Source organism: Barbus barbus (assembly GCF_936440315.1).
Source record: "Barbus barbus genome assembly, chromosome: 36".
Taxonomy (NCBI): domain Eukaryota; kingdom Metazoa; phylum Chordata; class Actinopteri; order Cypriniformes; family Cyprinidae; genus Barbus; species Barbus barbus.
The window spans coordinates 24,101,921-24,124,419 of record NC_136714.1 but is presented as its reverse complement, the minus strand read 5'-3'; the positions used below and the strand labels follow the sequence as shown (position 1 = coordinate 24,124,419).

General features: G+C 36.2%; 1 protein-coding gene and 1 long non-coding RNA gene across 2 annotated transcripts; both read right to left on the bottom strand.

The window, feature by feature from the left end:
* Positions 1 to 270: 270 nt before the first annotated feature.
* LOC306855909 lies at positions 271 to 8,047 on the bottom strand. The gene is made up of 6 exons (XR_013782968.1): positions 7,912 to 8,047; positions 3,078 to 3,166; positions 2,700 to 2,977; positions 2,464 to 2,545; positions 2,223 to 2,312; positions 271 to 1,483 (listed from the first exon to the last, which is right to left on the bottom strand). It is a non-coding gene; the product is annotated as an uncharacterized lncRNA (long non-coding RNA).
* Positions 8,048 to 10,065: 2,018 nt separating this feature from the next.
* On the bottom strand, positions 10,066 to 16,676 carry LOC306855600 (proteinase-activated receptor 1-like). Its single transcript, XM_079394374.1, has 4 exons — positions 16,432 to 16,676; positions 15,532 to 15,615; positions 12,614 to 12,736; positions 10,066 to 12,272 (listed from the first exon to the last, which is right to left on the bottom strand). Exons 1-4 carry the CDS (start codon positions 16,493 to 16,495, stop codon positions 11,146 to 11,148), a joined length of 1,398 nt encoding a protein of 465 aa, XP_079250500.1. The 5' UTR covers positions 16,496 to 16,676; the 3' UTR covers positions 10,066 to 11,145.
* Positions 16,677 to 22,499: the final 5,823 nt, after the last annotated feature.

The window sequence follows — 22,499 nt, the reverse complement described above, 5'->3', positions numbered from 1 at the left end:
CATGTCACACAAATGACTCATTTAAATGTAATGATTCGTTTGACTCTTCCATCAAAAGCAGATCATACAGACACTGGGTTAAAAATGACATCGGATGCTGAATTTGCGTTTGAATAGGTTCTTTAAAACGAATTGTTCAAAAGAACCTATTCGCAGGAGATGTGGTTTAAAATAGAACATCATTATTTTTCGATAGGCCTAGGTATATGTATCAACATAGATTCAGAAGTTTCAAAACCCACAAAAGAAAGATAACCTTCAACAAACTGCAACATAAAACATTCCCGGAAGTTTTTATTAGACTTAGTTGCTGTTGGACATCGCCATTATCACTGTTTCTGTGAAATATATAACATCAATATAGCCTATCACAGGCGTCAGATAATAATTTAACTAATAAATAATATCAGTGGGAGCCCGTGTAGCAGACGTTGCGTGTAAACCTCACTCTCCTGAACTCGACAAGAGGCGCTCTGGCCAAAGACTCTAGAGGCGGAGTCCTTCAGCCTGCTTGTTAGAGCGGACACCACGGTTCACATGTCATCAATATAGCAGGATGCATATTGAGTAATTTCACATTTCCAAAAACAGTATAAACATTTACTGTACTTTCATTCATTAACATTATCACACAGATTAGACAATTTCACTTAAAAAAAAGTACCGTTTAATTTTAAAATGTACAATTTATCAACAACAGAGTATGTGTCAAGGGCCTAAAAGTCAATTTCCTGGTTTAATTATACTCAATTTGGTTCAACTTGAATGCAGGGAAATGCACAAGACACTGAATTTAAAAGCTCACCACACAGACATCATATAGCTTTGACAATCAAGGTATCTTGGTCACATCACTGAATTCAAATTACACTAAATATCCAAGGCTAAATATTTACAGGAGGTTGTATCTTCAATAGCAACAAATTCCTACCGCAGCCAAATAAAAAAAATGAGTTCAAAGTCAAATGCACAAAAAAAAAAATCTGACTTGAGCTTAATTTTTTGATGACCATTTTGAAAGATATTCAGTAAAGGCACATTCACATCAAGGAAATTCATTTAATCAGAAATAAAGAGATCAGAAATCAGAGTCAAAAATAAAGAGGTCAAGCAATTAAACTGCAGCAAGTCAAGTCACCGTTATTTATATAGCACTTTTTACAATACAGATTTTGTCAAAGCAGCTTCAAGTACTAAACAGGAAAACAGTGTGTTAAAGGAATCAAAACCCCATCGTGCTTCCCTGGCCAGACGAAACCACCAGTTTAATTCTAGGCTGCAACAAAGTCAGATTGTGCAGAGGACTCGTCTGGTTCCTGTGGTCTTGTCCTGATGGCTGTCTAAGGTGACATGGTCTTCACTGGGAATCAGTCTCTGAGGCTCATCTAGTTGTCCTGGTCTCCGCTGATGTTCAGGGCTGTAAAGGTCATCTCTAGGTGCTGATCCACCATCTGATTTGGATATGGACTGAATCTCAGGTGACCTTGGAACAACAATGAAAGAGACTAATATTAATGTAGATGCCATTTTTCTTACAATTTAATAAGTACACTGTGTGTTATGGGAAATGTTCCCGGTTTTGGTCGGTTTAGCATTGCAATCCTTTTAACAGATTTGAATAACAGAAATGTGTTAGTGTGTTATGTGTTACCACTCAGAATAAACTGAACTTTATCATCCCTTTTGTGGATGCTAATATAGTAGGGGATGTAATGAAATGATCAATATTGTGGTATCACGATAGCAAAACTCAATATTATTGTGATCACATGACAATATGAAACGATAGGTCTTCTGGGCAAAAAGTGTAGATTTTTTAAATATATTTAAACTTCTTATTCTAACATAAAATATCTATAAAGTTGTGTTTTGGGCCATTATGTTTTGGCACAGACTCTGTCAAACAAACTAAAACCAAAAGCACAATATGGCTTAATTTTTTTCTGACTTTTTTCTTTTCTTAGTTAAGAACATGTGTTGGAGCTCGTAAGTTTGACCTCTCAAAGTGCATTAGAAGAATTTAACTTTAAAATGCAAAATAAAAACGGAAATAATTTGTCAGTTTTTTTTTATTATCGCAATAAATATCTTATCAGGGACTTCATATCTAGATATTATCGTATCGTGAGAGTTTGATATTGTTACATAGTTATTGGTCTTGGAGTGAAAGAGTGGGGCTTCAGGACAGGTTAGAGAAGCTATTTGTGAATGTATAAACTTACCCCTAACGTAGATCTGGGATAGGATCCTGGAGTTTCTTCAGACAGCATTCTCCTTGCTCTGAATTTGTGTTTGAAGAACTGGTACCATAACTGCAAACATAGAGGGTAGAAATAGATCAGATTAAAAGAAAACCTCCAATTCTAAAAATGTATATAAACAGAAATGACAAATTCCTGATTATTAGAACTTCTGAGCTATCTTACATTTTTCACATAAGGTAAAGTCTGTAAAGCAACTTACATAGCCATTTCCTTCTAGATTCTTAAGGAAAGTAATATTTCCCAAGAAGAAAACCTGCACATATTCTGCATTGGTAGGGTACCTGAAAGATAAAATTACAACAGTTAGCCATAAAAAACTAAGATAAACAACATTTAATTTGTTTTTATTACTTAAAAAGTACCATAAATACTTTGAACGAATATTAGCAAAGAAAGGGTGAACAAATTACAAATAAGTTCACATACCAGACTTACATGTGTTTTATTCTAGGAGGATTTCTGATGTATTTTTATCAGAGTCTAGTCTGAGGATTTCTGGAAAAGAGGGAATGACAAAACCAGCATGCAGTAAATTCAGCTTATAATTACCAATGTACCTATTAAGACATTACTTAAAGCTATACTTAACTTTCTTTTGTTGAAGACAAATGGCATTTTGATGGCATTCTGTTGGTACTGGTTCAAGTGTAAGCACCTCCATCTCACTAAATTTGTTGAATTGGGTCCGTTTTGTTCTCGTTATCCCCATCCACCTTATTATATGCGTGAAAGGAAGGACAGTTACTTTTCTAATCTGAAAATTGCACAAATTAAATGTAAATCATAAACGTATGTACAAATTAAAACACATACTTGTAGTTTTGATTCGTGAAAGCGCTCTCCTCACTTCTACTGGCTTTAAGGACACTCTCTTGTACATGGTTCACGATGATATGCGTTTTCTAGATGGGTGGTATGCGAAACATTTTTTCAGGAAATGTGCCTCATTTCAAGCCTTGATGCATGACCTTTTAGAGTTTTTCACAGGAACACCACAAATAATATAATATAATCATATACATCTTTTAAATGATACAATTCTCAACTTTTTAGCTCGCCCCTGTTATCAGCTGCTCAAGTAACTTATCTGCAGAGAAAAACAAATACAAGCGTGGAGTGCATGGGACATTATAAGTAACAATTCTACAAAAATCCAAAGAAATTTTAGTACTGTTAGTAGTAGTGCACAATAAATCATTTTGTTTCTGTGCGCCTGTTCGTGCTTCAGTGAAGGCAGCACATTCATTTAGAGGTGATTTAACTGACTGGAACTATAGGAGTTAACTTTGGGCCTGTTTACACCTGGTCACTTCATGCGTTTTCTCTGTTCAGATATCTATCTGATTTGTTAAAACGTTTCTATTTACACTTGGCCACATAAATGTGTATTTGAATGATAGGATTGACAGTTCTCCATATGCAGTAGTCTGCACATACATATGCTAAATAGAGATTGCTTGCTTTGATAGATTATAACAAGTAACATAGCATTGGCATTCAGGCCTTGTGTCCAGGTCCTCCACATATTTAAAGATGAATAAACAGACATCCCTTGCTTCACTAGGTATTTTTATATTTATTATTTTACAAAAATAATTAAATTAAAAAATTTACAAAAATATATGTTCTATAAGAAATGTGGAACTATCATAAATGAACAGCTGATTGATCAGATAAACAGTTCTTGAAATGCAGAACACATTAGGGCTGAGCGATTAATTGCATATGCGATAAAATCGCGATATGAGAAAACGCAATTTTTTCAACCGCAGAGGCTGCGATTACACTCTGTCACGTGACACGCGAGAGTAAAGAGGTGTGTTCGACTTGAAGACCGATCGGTGTATGACATCAAAGTATGGCAAGAGAAAGCATAAGGAGACGTTCGCTCTCTTATAGCTCCCGCAGTATTTGATGACACACAAGTCGAACACATCTAAGCAGTCTTCAGAGGAAGCATCAAGTTGGCACGCTATGTTGCTAAGTCCGCAGTTTACGGTCTTACATATCATGCAGAATTGATGCGCTACATGTAAATGATATACTTTGTTGTTGTATTTTCCTGTCAAAATAACGGAGTTCCTTTGGAATCCTTCTGCTTTTAAGAACTGCCGTGTTTAGTGGGCGGGACTAATGCGCAAACGGCAATCTCATTGGCTGGCGCTCACCTATTATCCTCCCTGTTTTGATTTCAGCGAATCAGATCGAGCGAACGCAAACAACCTGATTAATATTCATGAACCCAGCAGCTCAATCCTTAGTGTGTTTTATATTGTTCTTATTAGTAGTAGAATTCGTAGTAGTTTTATCTTATCAGTTTATTTGTAGTTTTTTCACACTTTTTTTTTTATAGAAACACTAAATGGCAAACAATATCTTAAGCACCACCACCAGACCTAAGTTCAGTCAACATGACAAATATGCATTCATATTATACATGGTTATTCTAATTACTAAAGTTCTATCATCACTTAATGCTAAATTATCATAATATCATATAATGTTTGACTGACTGATGCTAAGTGAGATATTTAAAAAAAAAAACTGCCATTTTCCAAACATAAGCTTATATATATATATATATATATATATATATACAGGTCCTTTTCAAAAAATTAGCATATTGTGATAAAGTTCATTATTGTAATGTACTGATAAACATTAGACTTTCATATATTTTAGATTCATTACAACACAACTGAAGTAGTTCAAGCCTTTTATTGTTTTAATATTGATGATTTTGGCATACAGCTCATGAAAACCCAAAATTCCTATCTCAAAAAATTAGCATATCATGAAAAGGTTCTCTAAACGAGCTATTAACCTAATCATCTGAATCAACTAATTAACTCTAAACACCTGCAAAAGATTCCTGAGGCTTTTAAAAACTCCCAGCCTGGTTCATTACTCAAAACCGCAATCATGGGTAAGACTGCCGACCTGACTGCTGTCCAGAAGGCCATCATTGACACCCTCAAGCAAGAGGGTAAGACACAGAAAGAAATTTCTGAACGAATAGGCTGTTCCCAGAGTGCTGTATCAAGGCACCTCAGTGGGAAGTCTGTGAGAAGGAAAAAGTGTGGCAGAAAACGCAGCACAACGAGAAGAGGTGACCGGACCCTGAGAAACATCCAGAGCCACCGTGTACAGGCGTGTGCAGGAAATGGGCTACAGGTGCCGCATTCCCCAGGTCAAGCCACTTTTGAACCAGAAACAGCGGCAGAAGCGCCTGACCTGGGCTACAGAGAAGCAGCACTGGACTGTTGCTCAGTGGTCCAAAGTACTTTTTTCTGCTGAAAGCAAATTTTGCATGTCATTCGGAAATCAAGGTGCCAGAGTCTGGAGGAAGACTGGGGAGAGGGAAATGCCAAAATGCCTGAAGTCCAGTGTCAAGTACCCACAGTCAGTGATGGTCTGGGGTGCCATGTCAGCTGCTGGTGTTGGTCCACTGTGTTTTATCAAGGGCAGGGTCAATGCAGCTAGCTATCAGGAGATTTTGGAGCACTTCATGCTTCCATCTGCTGAAAAGCTTTATGGAGATGAAGATTTCATTTTTCAGCACGACCTGGCACCTGCTCACAGTGCCAAAACTACTGGTAAATGGTTTACTGACCATGGTATTACTGTGCTCAATTGGCCTGCCAACTCTCCTGACCTGAACCCCATAGAGAATCTGTTGGATATTGTGAAGAGAAAGTTGAGAGACGCAAGACCCAACACTCTGGATGAGCTTAAGGCCGCTATCGAAGCATCCTGGGCCTCCATAACACCTCAGCAGTGCCACAGGCTGATTGCCTCCATGCCACGCCGCATTGAAGCAGTCATTTCTGCAAAAGGATTCCCGACCAAGTATTGAGTGCATAACTGAACATAATTATTTGAAGGTTGACTTTTTTTTTTTTTTTTGTATTAAAAACACTTTTCTTTTATTGGTCGGATGAAATATGCTAATTTTTTGAGATAGGAATTTGGGGTTTTCATGAGCTGTATGCCAAAACCATCAATATTAAAACAATAAAAGGCTTGAACTACTTCAGTTGTGTTGTAATGAATCTAAAATATATGAAAGTCTAATGTTTATCAGTACATTACAGAAAATAATGAACTTTATCACAATATGCTAATTTTTTTAAAAGGACCTGTGTGTATATATATATATACACACACACACAGGTGCTGGTCATAAAATTAGAATATCATGAAAAAGTTGATTTATTTCAGTAATACCATTCAAAAAGTGAAACTTGTATATTAGATTCATTCATTACACACAGATATATTTCAAATGTTTATTTCCTTTAATTTTGATGATTATAACTGACAACTAATGAAAGTCCCAAATTCAGTATCTCAGAAAATTAGAATATCAATTAAGACCAATGCAAAAAAAAATTATTTTTAGAAATGTTGGCCAACTGAAAAGTATGAACATGAAAAGTATGAGCATGTACAGCACTCGATATTTAGTTGGGGCTCCTTTGGCCTGGATTACTGCAGCAATGCGGCGTGGCATGGAGTCGATCAGTCTGTGGCACTGCTCAGGTGTTATGAGAGCCCATGTTGCTCTGATAGTGGCCTTCAGCTCTTCTGAATTGTTGGGTCTGGCGTATTGCATCTTCCTCTTCACAATACCCCATAGGTTTTCTATGGGGTTAAGGTCAGGCGAGTTTGCTGGCCAATCAAGAACAGGGAGACCATGGTCCTTAAACCAGGTACTGGTAGCTTTAGCAGTGTGTGCAGGTGCTAAGTCCTGTTGGAAAATGAAATCTGCATCTCCATAAAGTTGGTCAGCAGCAGGACGCATGAAGTGCTCTAAAACTTCCTGGTAGACGGCTGCGTTGACCTTGGACCTCAGAAAACACAATGGACCAACACCAGCAGATGACATGGCACCCCAAACCATCAATGACTGTGACAACTTTACACTGGACCTCAAGCAACGTGGATTATGTGCCTCTCCTCTCTTCCTCCAGACGCTGGGACCTTGATTTCCAAAGGAAATGTAAAATTTACTTTCATCAGAGAACATAACTTTGGACCACTCAGCAGCAGTCCAGTCCTTTTTGTCTTTAGCCCAGGCAAGACGCTTCTGGCGCTGTCTCTTGTTCAAGAGTGGCTTGACAAAATGAATGCGACAGCTGAAACCCATGTCTTGCATAAGTCTGTGCGTGGGGGTTCTTGAAGCACTGACTCCAGCTGCAGTCCCCTCTTTGTGAATCTCCCCCACATTTTTTTCTACCACACCTTGTCCTTCCCTTCGCCTCTCTATTAATGTGCTTGGACACAGAGCTCTGTGAACAGCCAGCCTCTTTAGCAATGACCTTTTGTGTGTTGCCCTCCTTGTGCAAGGTGTCAATGGTCTCCCCACACACGTGATATGTTTAATGACACTGATCACAGAACCCTTGCACAGTATCTTGGTTGAGGAACCACATCATTTCACTGTCTTGCTGGATAATTCACACACACACAAACAAACATGCATACATATAAATATGTTAGTGATATCTAAGTAATAACATGCCTGTGTACAGTTCAAAACACATAAGCATGCCGAACTGTTGTTTACACATGCAAACAAACGACGCACACATTCAAGTTGTCAACGTTTTATGTCTTCGTAAAGACCAAAGTGTTTTTTACTCACCAACACTGCAAACTTCTTCTTTTTTTAGCGGTTTGCAAACAATTACTTATCTTCAAACAAGACTTATCTTCTTATCGATGCTTTTTCCTGTTTCAATTCAAAATAGTAAGAATGTGACGTATTTGGACACAGGTGTGGCTTGTGACGTCACGCTTGGATGTGGGCGGGGTTGGATCCGCGGTGATGCTTGTTGCATTAACGCTGTCGTATAGCCTATAAAACGCTCTCACACGTCTATTATTTTAATATTTTAGGAGGAGGAAAATTAGCATATGTGGTTTCAACAACACATTTATACTTGTCCAGTTTCGTCTGGAATGTGGCCCAGACCACCTCCTGAAGTGGTTTGAGCGATCTGTATCCGTCTCGAATGCGTTTCGGAGGGCATTTACACCTGGTCTTTTCAGGATCGGATATAAAAAAAAACGCATGAAGTGACCAGGTGTAAGCTTAATAACAACGACGGTCAAAACAAAGTTAAAAATGCCAGAAACCAATATTGTTCAGAAAATATGCATTTTACCTGCTTATGCTTGCTGTGTGCCCAGAGGAGAGGTATCCTTCCACCGGGCGGGATTTCCTCTAGTTCTTCATAGTTATCATAAACAGTGTTGGAGAAAGTTACTTTTAAAAGTAATGCATTACAATATTGCGTTACTCTCTAAAAAAGTAACTAATTACATTACTTAGCTATTTTTTATGGAAAGTAATGTGTTACGTTGCTTTTGCGTTACTTTTGCATTACTTTTTAAATATGAGCAGGGCTTGATTGTGTTTTTAATACAAGAAGTTCTAATCATAGCAAATGTAAAAGCCCTTTCACACCAAAAAGTGTAATGAATAAACCTCAGGCTGAAGGAAAAGTAAATTCACATCTGTACAGTAGAACACAGGAGAAGAGGGTTCAACACTCGTCAGCCATTTAAAAAACAATGAAGCACAATTGTTAGTTTATCTAAAGTCATTTTGGCTTATTAGTATGGTTGAACTGGATCATCAAAGGTCAGCAGCAAAGACATTGGTTAATAAAATGGGATTAGATACATTTGTGTTAACATATTTAATTATTGCAGGTTTGCGTCATATTCTGAGTTTGCCTTTCACTGTTTTAATTAATTTTGATGAACATTAAATCTGTTTTTTTGCGAGTGGGATGAATTAATGCACATTCACATTTAGTCTAGTACTACAGTAACAGCATGTTCACACAGCGCACTGTCAGTCAATAAATGGGAAAAAAAGTAACTCAGATATTTTCTTGTAAATTAAAAAGTAATGCGTAACTTTACTAGTTACTTGAAAAAAGTAATATTATTACATAACTTGCATTACTTGTAATGCATATTTATAAGTTTTGATAAACTTGCCATTGTTTTTTATGTGAAACAAAGCAAAAGCAAAAACATTATTTTAAAAAACTAAACTTTTATGGTTGTTCACAATTACAGGTTTGCCATGTTATTTTACATAGAACGTACATTTACAGTCTATTTCTGTAATTTTTCAATTTACCCCCATATTTAAAAAATACAGGGAAAAACCGTAAAAAAAAAAAAAAACAGAACAATTCAGTAAAATTACAGGGTTTTTTTAATTGATTTTCTTACAGTGTAGAGTGCAGATTTGGTGAATCCAGAAAATGCATAGGGCACATTTTACCCACATTTCCTTTGGCTATAAGCTGCCAATAAAGCTCCATGTAAACAAGAAGTACTCAGTTCTATGTAAGGAAATGCTAAAATGTGTTACAACTTATCCCACCCCTGTCATCCAATGTTTAGTTAGCTTTAGCATTATGGTTTGAAATTAACAGTTTAAAAATGCATCACATTTTGCCTGAGAATCTATTTATTCTAATGTAATAAATGTATTTATGACATAAATATGTATTTATGTATTTATTTTTTTTCATCAAAATAATTTTCTTTTTAGTAAAATCTGCATATACCTATTTAAAGCCTTGACAACCATTCATATAAGATCAGGGTGGAAGTGGGTAAATAATGAAATTATCATATTTGACTTCTAGCTTATCGCTGAGGTGGAAATGGTGTTGTTACAACTCTCCCGATGTTACAACCCGGTCTCCCCCTACAAGTTTTGTCCCTCTGTGAGGCTTCATGTAAAGAATAAGAAATACACGTCCTTCATGCATGCTTCAGACAATATATTTTTTAATCACAATAGTTGTGTGACATATGATATAGGCTTACATTTTCAAATAATATTGTCATAATTGATTTAAGAAGGAATTAATTCATGAATGAACAAAATGAAAAAAACTTTAAAGCTTTGGTCTGGTCAGCAAATGCAGCAATAAAAGGGTCTCATACAACAGTAACTTCATTATTTTGGTATATATTTCTTCCAGTCAATCATACATGCAACATAACTGAATATGGTTGAAATTAGTGGCTTACAACTGATGTCCAGATCTGAGAACAGTTATTCATGGAATGGGGAAGTTATGCTTATCGGTACATCAGATAAATATAATGCAACCAGAAAAAAACATGACTAGGCAAACCTATCTCTGCTGTAAGACAAGATTTCAGCATTTCAGTTTTGTCACTGGGACCTGAGAAAAATAATATACTATTAATAATATACTATTATAATATTACAGTAGGTACTTCAGTGATACAATATGATATAGGGAAGACCAGGGCAAGTTCTTACACTTTTTACTCCAATCAAAATTTTATTTCAAGAACTTAAAATTTTGAGGAAAATAAAATATTAAAATAGGCTGGTTTGACAACTAGCCACCATTTTGCAAATATATAAATTCAGTGCAGTTATTAAAATATAATAATCTAAGAAAAGTTGCACAAATTATTTACATATATTATCCATGTGCACATATCGTATCATATTTAACTGTCAATTTAATATAGCGGAGTGAACCTGTAAAGCAAAAGAGGCTATATCCTGAATACAGAGATGGAAATAGTTTGATAATATATACAGTTAATGTGTCTATATAATAAATTACAGTAACTGCAGCTTAACTTTTCGCCTTCAGAATTACAAAATAGTCAATATCATGCGTTTTGTTCCACACACACACACACTTGGATTGACTGTTTTTTTATATTTGTTGTAATTTGACTGCTGGCTCTTTTTCACAAATAGGTGGCCAGAAAGAGATCATTTTTATTTCAATCTTCTGTCAATGGCACAATATAGGAGTACGCAATAGCTGAATTTTCATCAGCTCTTTTTCGAAACAATTCACATCTTAATGCGTGCCTGACTGTACTCACAACTCACATAAGAGGATTTTGTCTGACTGTTTGAATTTGATAAGGTGGTTTTTCCCCATCTCCACCAAAACACAGAGCTGATCTTCTGTCTGCATTGAGACGAGCCGTAGTAGTACAGAAGAGGGTCCAGAAAAACACTTGCGCTCCCCAAACACACAGCCAACAGGTAAGCTGCATATGATGAATCTCCCTCACCGCTGTTGAATCCAGTAGCTAAAAGAAAACAGTGGTACAATAGGATGCCATTGGTTGGCGCAAAGCACACCACAAACACCATCAGCACAGCGATAGCCATAATCGCAGCTCTCCTTCGCTTCTCAGAGAGCGATGATGATTTCGCAAATTGATTAGACTTGGTATGGAGCACAAATATGATGGTGGAGTAGCTCACTAAGGTGACAATAAGTGGCACAAAGTAGTAGACACAGGAGAGGATGGAGAACTGGTACATGTACTGCTGATCTGTAGGGTCATTATGGATGAGTGCATCATGGCAAGTGACACCCACATCCTTAATCTTGAATGTTTGCCTCATTGAGAGAAGTGGTACTGTACCAGCGAGCGACAGCAGCCAGACTAATGTGCATATGAGTGTAGCTTTCTTTGTGCTCCTCCAGGTCAGAGAGGCGATGGGAAACACCACGGCCAGCAGTCTGTCCACACTCATGCACATCATCAGCAGTATGGAGCAGTACATGTAGCAGTAGTAAGCTGCACTGAGCACACGACAAGCCGCCTCACCGAACACCCAATCTGAAGCGTTCAGCTGGTAGTGGATCTTCAGAGGCAGCAGCAGGGTGAAGAGCAGGTCCACACACGCCAGGTGAGACATGTAGATCACAGCTGGTTTCTTTGCTCGAATCCTACAGGTGAACGCCACCAAGGCCAAAGCGTTCAGGGGCAAACTAAGGAGGATGATGAAGATGTAGAACAAGGGTATGATGCGTGTGACCAATGGGCTTTTAAGGAAATCAACAGCCTCCTCTGAGATCTTGAGTATTGTGATTGTAGTCTGGTTGCATTTTGCTGTATTCGGATCAGTGATGTTACATGGATGTGCTCCTTTATTAGATCGGGATGCTTGTTGGCGTATCTCTATAATCCGACATACAAAAACACAACAGTATTCATCAACAGATTGTTTATTCTAAATGCATGCATCATTTTTGTTCATTAAAGCAGTATTTATTTTTATTTTTATCATTCAATAGCTGGAAGAAATCATTCTGAAAGTACTGATATCCTTCCTCTGTGTTGTTATTGGTATAGTGTGAATTTTATTCTCATAGAATTAGAATGAGTTTTAACACTTATCATTATTGTTCTTGGTGTGAACGGGCCATAAATTAAAGCCTCAGAGTTCAAAACAAACACAAGGCCATTTCATTTATTGTATAATTACTGTTAGCAGTCTGTCTGCTGGATATTGTACATACCTTTACGAGTTTTATTTGACATTAAAGAAAAGTCAGGCAATGTCTCATCCATATTGTAGTCAATCGGCTCATCCGTCTGGGATTCATATTCACGCTGAACAGCAAAACTGCGTCCAGTGGGGGCTGTAACCAAACACACAAACATCAGTGATAGCTCTCATAACACTGTCAGATAAGGAAAGGCGAATGCGACACATTTGCCTTGATAAGGCCTTAAGTTAGTCTTAGCCAAAGACAAAACACTGGTCCAGTGAGCAGCATATTTTGCATATTGGTTCCTGCTTATTTTACAACTTAATGGATATTTCAATAAGTGCTATCCTGTTAATATGTACCAAAACCTGATTTTTAACCATAAAATGTACTGATAAACACCATACAGATGATAAAGCCATCAAAGACCGCACCATACATGACACAAAAAGAATGCAATAAACATTAACTATATAACAGAAAATAGTACACAAAATGCCCTAGTGTACATAATGTATAAAAACAGAATTATTTATATAAAATACAATCATTTGATGTGTACTGCAGTGACTTCGGGGAATGTCCTTTTACTGTTTTTCATATAAATTATAAAGTACTTCATAGTTTTTATGTGCAAAAAAAAAAAGAACAACATTTTTAACAGTATTTACAGTAAAAGTATAATGCAATGTTAAACCATCAACAATGTGTCACAATTTATATATATATATATATATATATATATATATATATATATATATATATATATATATTAGGGATGCACGATATTTATCGGACAGATAAATTATCGACCGATATGAGAGAAAATGACGTCATTTTTATTGCTCCGATAAATAAATTAAATCCGATAACTAGATCCGATAAAGTATGCTTGCTAGTAAATCAATCAATCAGTCTGATTTATCTGAGATTCATCTTCTTTCCGAGTGCAAGTGATTGCAGCTTTAAACTGCAGTGACTCTCAGCATGTGTCGTGCTCATTACGTCATCATTTGCGAACATGTCTTCGCCGGTCTGGAAGTTTTTCTCGGTGGCAAAGGAGGACAATGCCATTGCTATTTCCAACGCATGTTCAGCAAGGATTCCGAAAGGAGGAAAAAAGGCATCAAGTAGGGTTGTGACAGTGAGGAAATTTTCCCACTGGTTAATCGACGTGTGTCAACACCTTACCGGTATCACCTCGGTGGATGGGGGGTGGACGTCGTTTGAGTCTTCTCTCTTTTCCTCGCTTTCCTTCGGTTTTAAATAGCTTGAAGCTCTGTGCGTGTTTTATTTTCACTTTTAAATTAGTGGTAATTCGGCGTCAAGCAGTTGTTTGTTTTTAGTTCACTTGAGTTTTCTCACTTTCCTTTGCTTAAATAGCTTGTAAAAGCATCTTGTGTATTTTATTTTCACTTTTAAATTAACAGCAATTCGGCATCAATTGCTTGAATTCAATTTAATTGCTTGAATTCAATTCAAGCAACAACAAAATACAACATAGAACATATAGCTAACTTTTATTAACAAAACGAATAAAAATACATCATGCTATATGCCTAGTATAAAATAACAGATAACTTACAAATTTTAAATATGCATGGTAGGCCTATACAAAACTGAAAATCAGTAAAGACTGAGGAACAAATAATTATAAAACGTAGAACGTTTATTAGTGAGATGGAAAGTTTTGAGGCACGGACTGCATAACCTTGATGTAAAATAATGGGAAAAATATCACAGTTTAAATAAAATAAAAATCAGCAAATACTGTGGAACCAAATAGGCTAAACGAGAAACGAATGTTTAAAAAATAAATAAATAAATAGACCTTCCAATATCACCTTCAATAAATGGCAAGTCAACAGGCTTTTCAAAATCCAAAAATATTTTTAAAACAGGCGCTTTTACATTTCGTTTTGAAACTCAGTCTTCTGCCATCGTCTTGTCTTTTTCACCTCACTCTTGTCAGTCAGCTCGACTCTCTCTCCTCAGGTGATAAATGAAATCTGATCTGTGATGCGCGACTGTCGTTCGTTTGGTGTGGTGCATTGAGCAGCTGCATTCAGTTTTAATTGTAGTGTCTGTTCTCTAACTGAACTAAATGATTTTTATTACTATTAAACAAATCAAAATGACAGTGTGGGACGGTGCTGCGACTTAACCTTGGTATGAGGATGCACTTTATTTTTGTTGAGCATGCACTTTTGTTTTTCTTTTTTTCGAGGCTGACAAATGTCAATGCATTTTTTTATAATGTATTTGAAAACACGTGACTTAAAGACTATATAACTTTCTCATCCTCCTGCACTAAAAACGTTGAATAGATGCATTTCTTTATGCATGAAATATTTGAATATAAATTTGTAGTTAATGAGTTGTTAATTGCAGATAAACCATAGTTCTGTCATAATTCCGTTAAACCATTTGTGTTACAAAGTATTGTGGTGCCTTACACAAAAAATAAAAAAACATTTGAAGAGTCAGGACTGATGTTTGCTATAGTTAGGCCAGAGCTACTAAAATATCAGTTTAATCAGTGAATCTTAGATTTTGTATTCTCCTGGGTGCACAAACTGCAGATTATATGAAAATTATAATATAAAAATTTGAATTTATCGGTATCGGTATCGACCATGAGAAGGACTTAATTATCGGTTAAAATTTTTCATATCGTGCATAATATATAATTTATTTATTTTTCCCCACATTATTTTAAAGTCTTTCTCTGTTTAAATAAAAAAATCATACATTTTTGTATATTGTTGGGCCTATGTAGTTCATGGTAATATTCATAAATGTTATGTTTAAATATAATTTTTTTGATTTATTTTTCTTGTTGCTTTTTATTTATTTATTTTTTGTGGTGCATTTCTCATACTTTGGTCATTACTTCATGTCCAGTGTAAGGAAGACAGTATTTAGATTATCTCTGAAAACTATACCTTTTCTGGGTTTCTCATGATGATCTCCTGGATTAACCAGCTGGACAGTTGTCATATTTTCAGCTAAACTGTCTTCAGCACTATCTGTACAAACATACAAAAGAAATACCAGTAAATTCCTATGTAACACTACTAGACAAATACAGGAAAGCAAACATATTTGACAGCTTAATAATACTAATAATACTTCAAGCCAAAACAAACACAGGGCCATTTCCTCTCTATCAGAGCCTTCAGTAAAATATTGTTTTGAATGTGCCTGCAAAGGATTAGGCTATATCTGAATGTAAACATATGACAAGTTATATTTTGAAAGCCATGTTGGTTGGTACTAGTAGCTGATCCAAAATGGAAATTTAGCTAGTCATTTTTCAGTTTTCTTAATAATTTTATTAGTTGTACTAATATTCTGAAGTATAGCAGGGCTTTATGTATTTAGGTAGGCTATCTATCTATCTATCTATCTATCTATCTATCTATCTATCTAACTGTCTGTCTGTCTGTCTGTCTAAAATTAGACTTGTGATAGACTGGCAGTCTGTCAAAGTGGGTTCCATATCTAGGAAAACACAGGATCGATGGTTAAAAATAAAAACATTTATTTCAAACAAATAATACTTTTACAGTAGGCTATTACTATTTTCATTGCACTTTTAGTAATTAAATTCTGCATTGCTGAAGAGAAGGACTAATTTCTTTAGATATTATTTAAATTTATTTAGAGAAAAAGAGAGAGCATACGCATCATTAATAAGTAACGTTAGCCTAATAATGATAAAAAATATTATTTCTTCAACTACTTTAAAGAATTCTAAGTTAAGCACAGCATGGCAAAATACCAGCAGTCACATCGCTTTTGAAAATCATAATCTCAGTTTCTTCACGACTGAATACACTTACCGTTAAAGATGGCAGTGCATGTGTGCGCATTCAGAATTAAAAACAGGATCGTTTGGATTTCCATAACAAGGTCTGTTTCTGTTTCTTGTTTCTAAAACAAAAAGTTCGAAGTTGAATTTTAGAAAAACAAACTCTTCTAACTGAAGAAAGAAGCGGTTGTTTTGAGAATGAAACTGGCTCGTCAGGTCTCTGTGTGAACTGTGCTGCTCGTGCGGTGCGGTGTGGCGCAAGCGAGGATGTGCATTACAATCTGATGACATCACGAGCCCTGAGTCCCAGAGCTGCTGTTATATAAAACCCAGACCTTGTGTCTGACTGTCCCCAGTGTTGCCAACTACTTTCGATTGAAAGTAGCTAAAACTGGTAGCTAAATGCCACTAGATGACATCATAATGGCAAATTCACTGATCTATAGAAAGATGAATAGAGACAAATGGGCAAGATAAGAACTTAGATAAGGTTTGTCCAAGAAGTTGCTATATTTGTCCCTAAACTTTTGATAAAACTCTCAAAATGGCTGGGGAAGTAGCTAAATCTAGCTACAAAATCACTAAATTTGCAACACTGACTGTCCCACAGATAGCCTAGGTCTGTGGGGTTAATATGCGAAGCAGATGGATAGAATGTTGTTTCTTAATTCATTACATGATTTCCTGACCTGTTCTACCCTCCTGTTTTTAGTTAGTCTGACTGTTGTGTTTAAATCTGATCAAAAATGTATTTGAATGAATTTATGATCTGATTTTGTTTATGCTGCTCCAGCTCCTTGAATACAGACTACCAGAATGTCCTAGAAAAACAGGATTTGCATGTTTGCTTATTCTTTCCCAGACTAGACCTCCGACTCATTAAGATAAGAGACACACACACACACTTCCAGTTTATATACAGAAAACCAGTGCTGGACAGGAAACGACATGTGAATAGGGGAAATGGGGGAGATCAGAATCTAACTGCTGTGCTATTTCACTCAACTAGCTTTTTTAAACAGTTTCGTTTCTGATCGTAACCATGTTTACAGACTGAAGGAGATGTACATCATGCTCTTTGAACAAGTTGCTGAAATGCTGAGAGGTTGGGGTGCATCTCAGGTCATTTGGGCTGCTTTTTGACATTGAGAGGACTGTCAAATGTGGCTCAATTTACTGAGATTCACCCTATGTCTCTGCAAATGTAATTTTACATGGTTTTATAACCTGGCTCTTCTTGCAGGGTGTCGTCTGTTTTTGTGTAAATGCTATCTCAAAAGTTATATTCTCTAGACCTCTGATTAATTAAGGAAACAGACACACACAGGAAGATGCCCCCATTAACTACAATAGTAAATTAACGATTATATTAGTTAATTAATAGTTAAATTAACTATTGTGTTTAAAATTGTGCTGCCAGACAAAGCAGTATCCCAGTAAAGGAGATTCATCTGAAAGGTAAACTTGACATATGGCATATGGATATTTACATATTTAAATATAGATATTTTAATGGAGCATATTCATAAAGCAACACTGTGAAGTAAAATCGAATGTTTTTACTCGATTTTAATGAATAGAGAAGATGTCTAAAACATACATCCAACAGAGACTGAGATTTTGTCTTGGTTCATGTGCTTGTTTTCTCATAACCTTGATCTGGAAAAAAGATAAACACATTTAATCACCATCTGTCCAGACTGATACTGGTTCTATTTGGAGATTGAATAGTTACATTCCATTCACAGCAATAGGTATTCGAATGCATTTTCTCCTTATTTATTTTTTTTTATTATTTTTACACATGAAATTAGTAGTAGTTTAAAAACGTTTAAAATAATTCTAGTGTAATGCCGCTTCATGGCCACTAGGTGTCAGTGAGTCCAAATGACTATCACATCAACTACCGCAACTTAAAAACACTGGGTGCACTTTTTACACAAGCTCTTGTATTTATCGTGCATCGTGTAATAATAATTTAGCTGGAAGTATAATTATTATTAATAATTATTAATTAGTATTGTTTTAAAAATCACTTTCTGAACGATTCCTGACTCTTGACTTTAGCTGAGATGTCAGGCTTCTTTAATAAAGGTTTTGGCAGACTCCAGTTGTCAAATTAATTATGCATCACATTCCATTAGTCATAATGAATTATAGAGCAAGCCATATTCAGTGATTCACTGAGCAATGAAAAATGAAACTGGAAACAGTTAAAAAGTCATAATTGATTTTCCTGCGTGCAAATAGCCTACTCTGCGTTATGAAAAATTAATATTAGAGCTGTCAATTTAACATGTTCATTTAGTGCATTTCTTAGATTTACAACAACTGATAGGTGAATACATCATATCATGTTTAGTAGTAATTCACTACATTCATCTGCTTAGATAAGGCCAGTGAATTATCTGAATTTTTAATCAAACAAAATATCAATTGCAATTTCTTTGCATAATTAATCACAATTTAATGTAACTAAAACAATAAGAAAATAAATAATTTAATTAACAGCCCTAATTAAAATATTTTTTGTTTAATTTACTCCTTTTCCAGGAAGAATTCAGCTTTTGTTCCATCAGATAATTCTGATACCAATTTTATTGTTTTGTTTCATTTTTAGCTGTTAGGTAAGGTAAATGTGTTATTTGTTTTGTATTACTCTAAAGATATCTATTCTCTTACTTATGCTTTTTTTTTTTGTTGCAATCCTAATGCCAATCCCTATATAACCAAACCGAATCTTTTACTCTAACCTGTGTAGCTCGGACCTCTTTGTTTTCGGAATTTCATTCAGAATCTCTTTGTTGTTAACATATGACACCAGCACAAGTGACGCACAGATGTACAGGAAGCGCATGCATTTAGCACATTCAGTCCTTCTGATGTTGCTCAGACATTCAGTCTCCTCAAGCACATGGAACTCACAGTAACGATGAAATATAAAGTGACGTGTTTGCATGTGTGTGGGAGAACATGAACTCACACATGCATGGAAGGTTTGTGTGTGTTTGGTTACAAGCATAAAGCCAATCAGTGACATAATTTGTGGCTTAATTTATTAACTGTAAAGACATTGTCATGAGTGCAACTTGTATGTTTAATGCAATGGCTTTAAAGAAATAAGCACACAAATGTTTGTCCATGACAATAAAGCCTTGAACGTTTACTGTTTATCTCGTCTTTGAGAAGTTTTAATCTCAGCAATCTGGAAATGTTATCTTTGCTAAATAGTTTTCTGTGAAGTCATGCAATTGGCGGTAATTCTCTCCAATCTCTATATCGGCAACAACTGCAATCCAGAACATTTCACTGGCAATAATTAGCGGTCAAGGTCAGAGTGTTAAAACCATCCATTAGAAAACAAGCTAGTATTCGCTTACTATTAACCTATCAACCTGCTGCCCCAAAAGACCGGGACTCAGAGAGCCAATTAGAGTGCATTTCGGTTCCTTCTGGGCCATTCTTTATGACATCATAATGACCGCTTCCTGTGATCTACATTCTGCCGGTAATCTTCAATTTCCTAAACCCTTTAGTTCTGAAAACACTCAGGTCATAATGAGGAGACAGTCCTATTTGTGCCAAGAAATCCCATTTTCATTGTAATCATAAAAAAAAAAGATACTCCATATATGAATTTAACTTTTATTAAGCAAGGATGCATTAAATTGATCAAAAGTAACAGTGAATTTATGTTTCCATTTCAAATAAATACTGTTCTTTCGATTTTTTTTTTCTATTCATCAAAACAATCCTGAAAAAAAAAAATTATAGTTTAGTTCAACTCTACCGTGCGACTCCACCGGGCAGGGACACCGGCAAGGGATAGAAGTATCGCTTTTTATTTTAGTTTTCTCATTTATATGTTTATTATTGAAATGTTGTTATATGCATGTGTCAATTTAATTTCTTTATTTTCTTAAATATGTGGGTATATAGTATTTATAGAGTTGTAACTTTTAGTTTCTTTTTCTTATTTGTAAGTCGCTTTGGACAAAAGCGTCTGCTAAATGACAAAAGTAAGTAAGATATTAAACAGTATGTGTCAGGGATCTGCAAGAAATGAGACCCAGATGCAAATGAGCAGACAATGGTAGTTTATTGACAAGACGTAGACTAGAAACAGCAGGGAGAGTGAGAAGTGAATCGGTCCAAACAGAGAGGCAGGGCAGACAACACAATACAGGCAGGAGGGATGACCACTGAGCCGGTCCAAGGTGGCAGCGGACTCGAGCACAGAGGCGGCAGCTCCAGAGGAAGGGATAGGCAGGAAGACAGGGACCCCGTAGCTTGAAGTGAATCTCAGAAGTCGCACCAGTCTAGCCACCAGATAGGGACTCACAGATACGAAGACCTGACTCGTGAGAGTGGAGAGCTGCTTCCAGGCAGTAGGGGTCAGAGGCCAGGGAATCTGGGTAAAGGGCAGGACAGGGCAAAACACGATAACAAGACAGCACAATGACACAAGACAGACAAAAGAAAATCTAAAAGAGAAAACATAACTAGATAAGAATGCACAATAAAAAAAAAACAAGATCTAGACAGAAGTAGCGAAAACAAAAAGGAACCAAGGATATAAAATAACAAGATAAGAGAGATAAAAAAAAAAAAATCACTTGAGCAAGATGAAAGGATAACTCTAGGACCAAGAAACAGGTAAACACCCAAACAAACCAGCAAAGATACAAGGGAAAGGAACACAATATAAAGCAGCAGAGCACACGAGGATCAGGTGAACACAATCAAGCAAACTAGGACTAGACAAAGGCTGTGTCCAAATTCAGGGTCTGCATCCTCCTTAGGATCCTTCCTACCCGGTTGAAGGAGGAGGGATCCTCCGACGTCCGCAAAACCCGGAAGTCGGTGTTTGTGAATTTGGACAGCCTACCCTTCTTTCAGTTCCCTCCCTTACCCATTGCTCATATCCTGTCGCCTAGCAACCGTGACAGCGCCAAGCAAGAAGCGGGAAAATGGACAAACAAAGAGTTATTCTCCTCATTTTAATTCTTTTGGAAGAAATAAAGCAATTAAATAAATTAAATACTTTCTTTGCTCGTTGTCGGAGAGTTTTTTATATCAGACTACAAGACAGCCACATCCAGGTAAGCCATTATAGCCTATTTTTATTTGTTTTTAAGTATTCTACTAATTTCTCCTACAAATTCATTGAGCCGAAGCATAAACTTTAGCTTGTTTTGTCAGAGAAACTCCTCTCCCACTCCGCTACCGCTCGCTTCGTCCGCCATTACGCTCTGCCGAAAAGAATTATGGGATAGGTAGGATGGGAAAGGATCCACCACACCCATCCATCCAATTCGGGGAAAAGGAGGACGTATTTGTGGGCCGCATTTGAAGGATCCTACGAATTTGGACAGCCTTCGTCGCGGCGCTGTGACGTAACATCCTTCAAATGAGTACTCCGAAGGATGCAGACCCTGAATTTGGACACAGCCAAGGACTAAACAAGGGGGCATGACCAGGGGAAACAGGGAGGTGGGACAAGAGGAGCACGTGGCAAACAGAGACAGAGCCATGTGCTCAGACACAAAACAAACAAAGAAACATTGAACAGGGACAAGACAAACAGACAGACGATGGTTTTCAACATGATAATAATTAGAAAAAATTCAGAAAATCAGCATAAGAATAATTTCTGAAAGATCATGAACACTGAAGACTGGAGTAATGATGCTGACAATTCAGCTTTGCATCACATAAATAAATTCTATTTTCAAATATATTGAAATAGAAAACAGTTATTTTAAATTGCAATAATATTTCACAATATTAATATTTTTTACACAAATCAATAGTGAGCATAAGATACTTTTTTCTTACCAACCCCAAACTTTATTTTATTTTTTTAACTTAGCAAAATGTTTAGTAAAAATTTTTTTTTTTGCACGCCACGCAGATCACATGATAAACCTTGTATTTTTCTGATGGCCGGTAGGAATGTTTGTGAATCGTGTTGGAAAAAATGTCATTTTTTTCACTTCTTTTTGGTTCCACTAGTGGCACATAAACAACACACTTCATCTCTAAATAAAGCTAGATCTCTGCTAAGAGTGTGTGGACGAGTTAGGAAGAGGAAGGGAG

Bases quoted from the DNA above. Each gene is read 5' to 3' on its own strand.
- LOC306855600 (XM_079394374.1), bottom strand. From the start codon at position 16,495: ATGGAAATCCAAACGATCCTGTTTTTAATTCTGAATGCGCACACATGC. The intron at 15,616-16,431 runs GTAAGTGTATTC...ATGTTTGTACAG, and splicing joins ATGCACTGCCATCTTTAACG to ATAGTGCTGAAGACAGTTTA. The intron at 12,273-12,613 runs GTATGTACAATA...GTCGGATTATAG, and splicing joins GTCAAATAAAACTCGTAAAG to AGATACGCCAACAAGCATCC.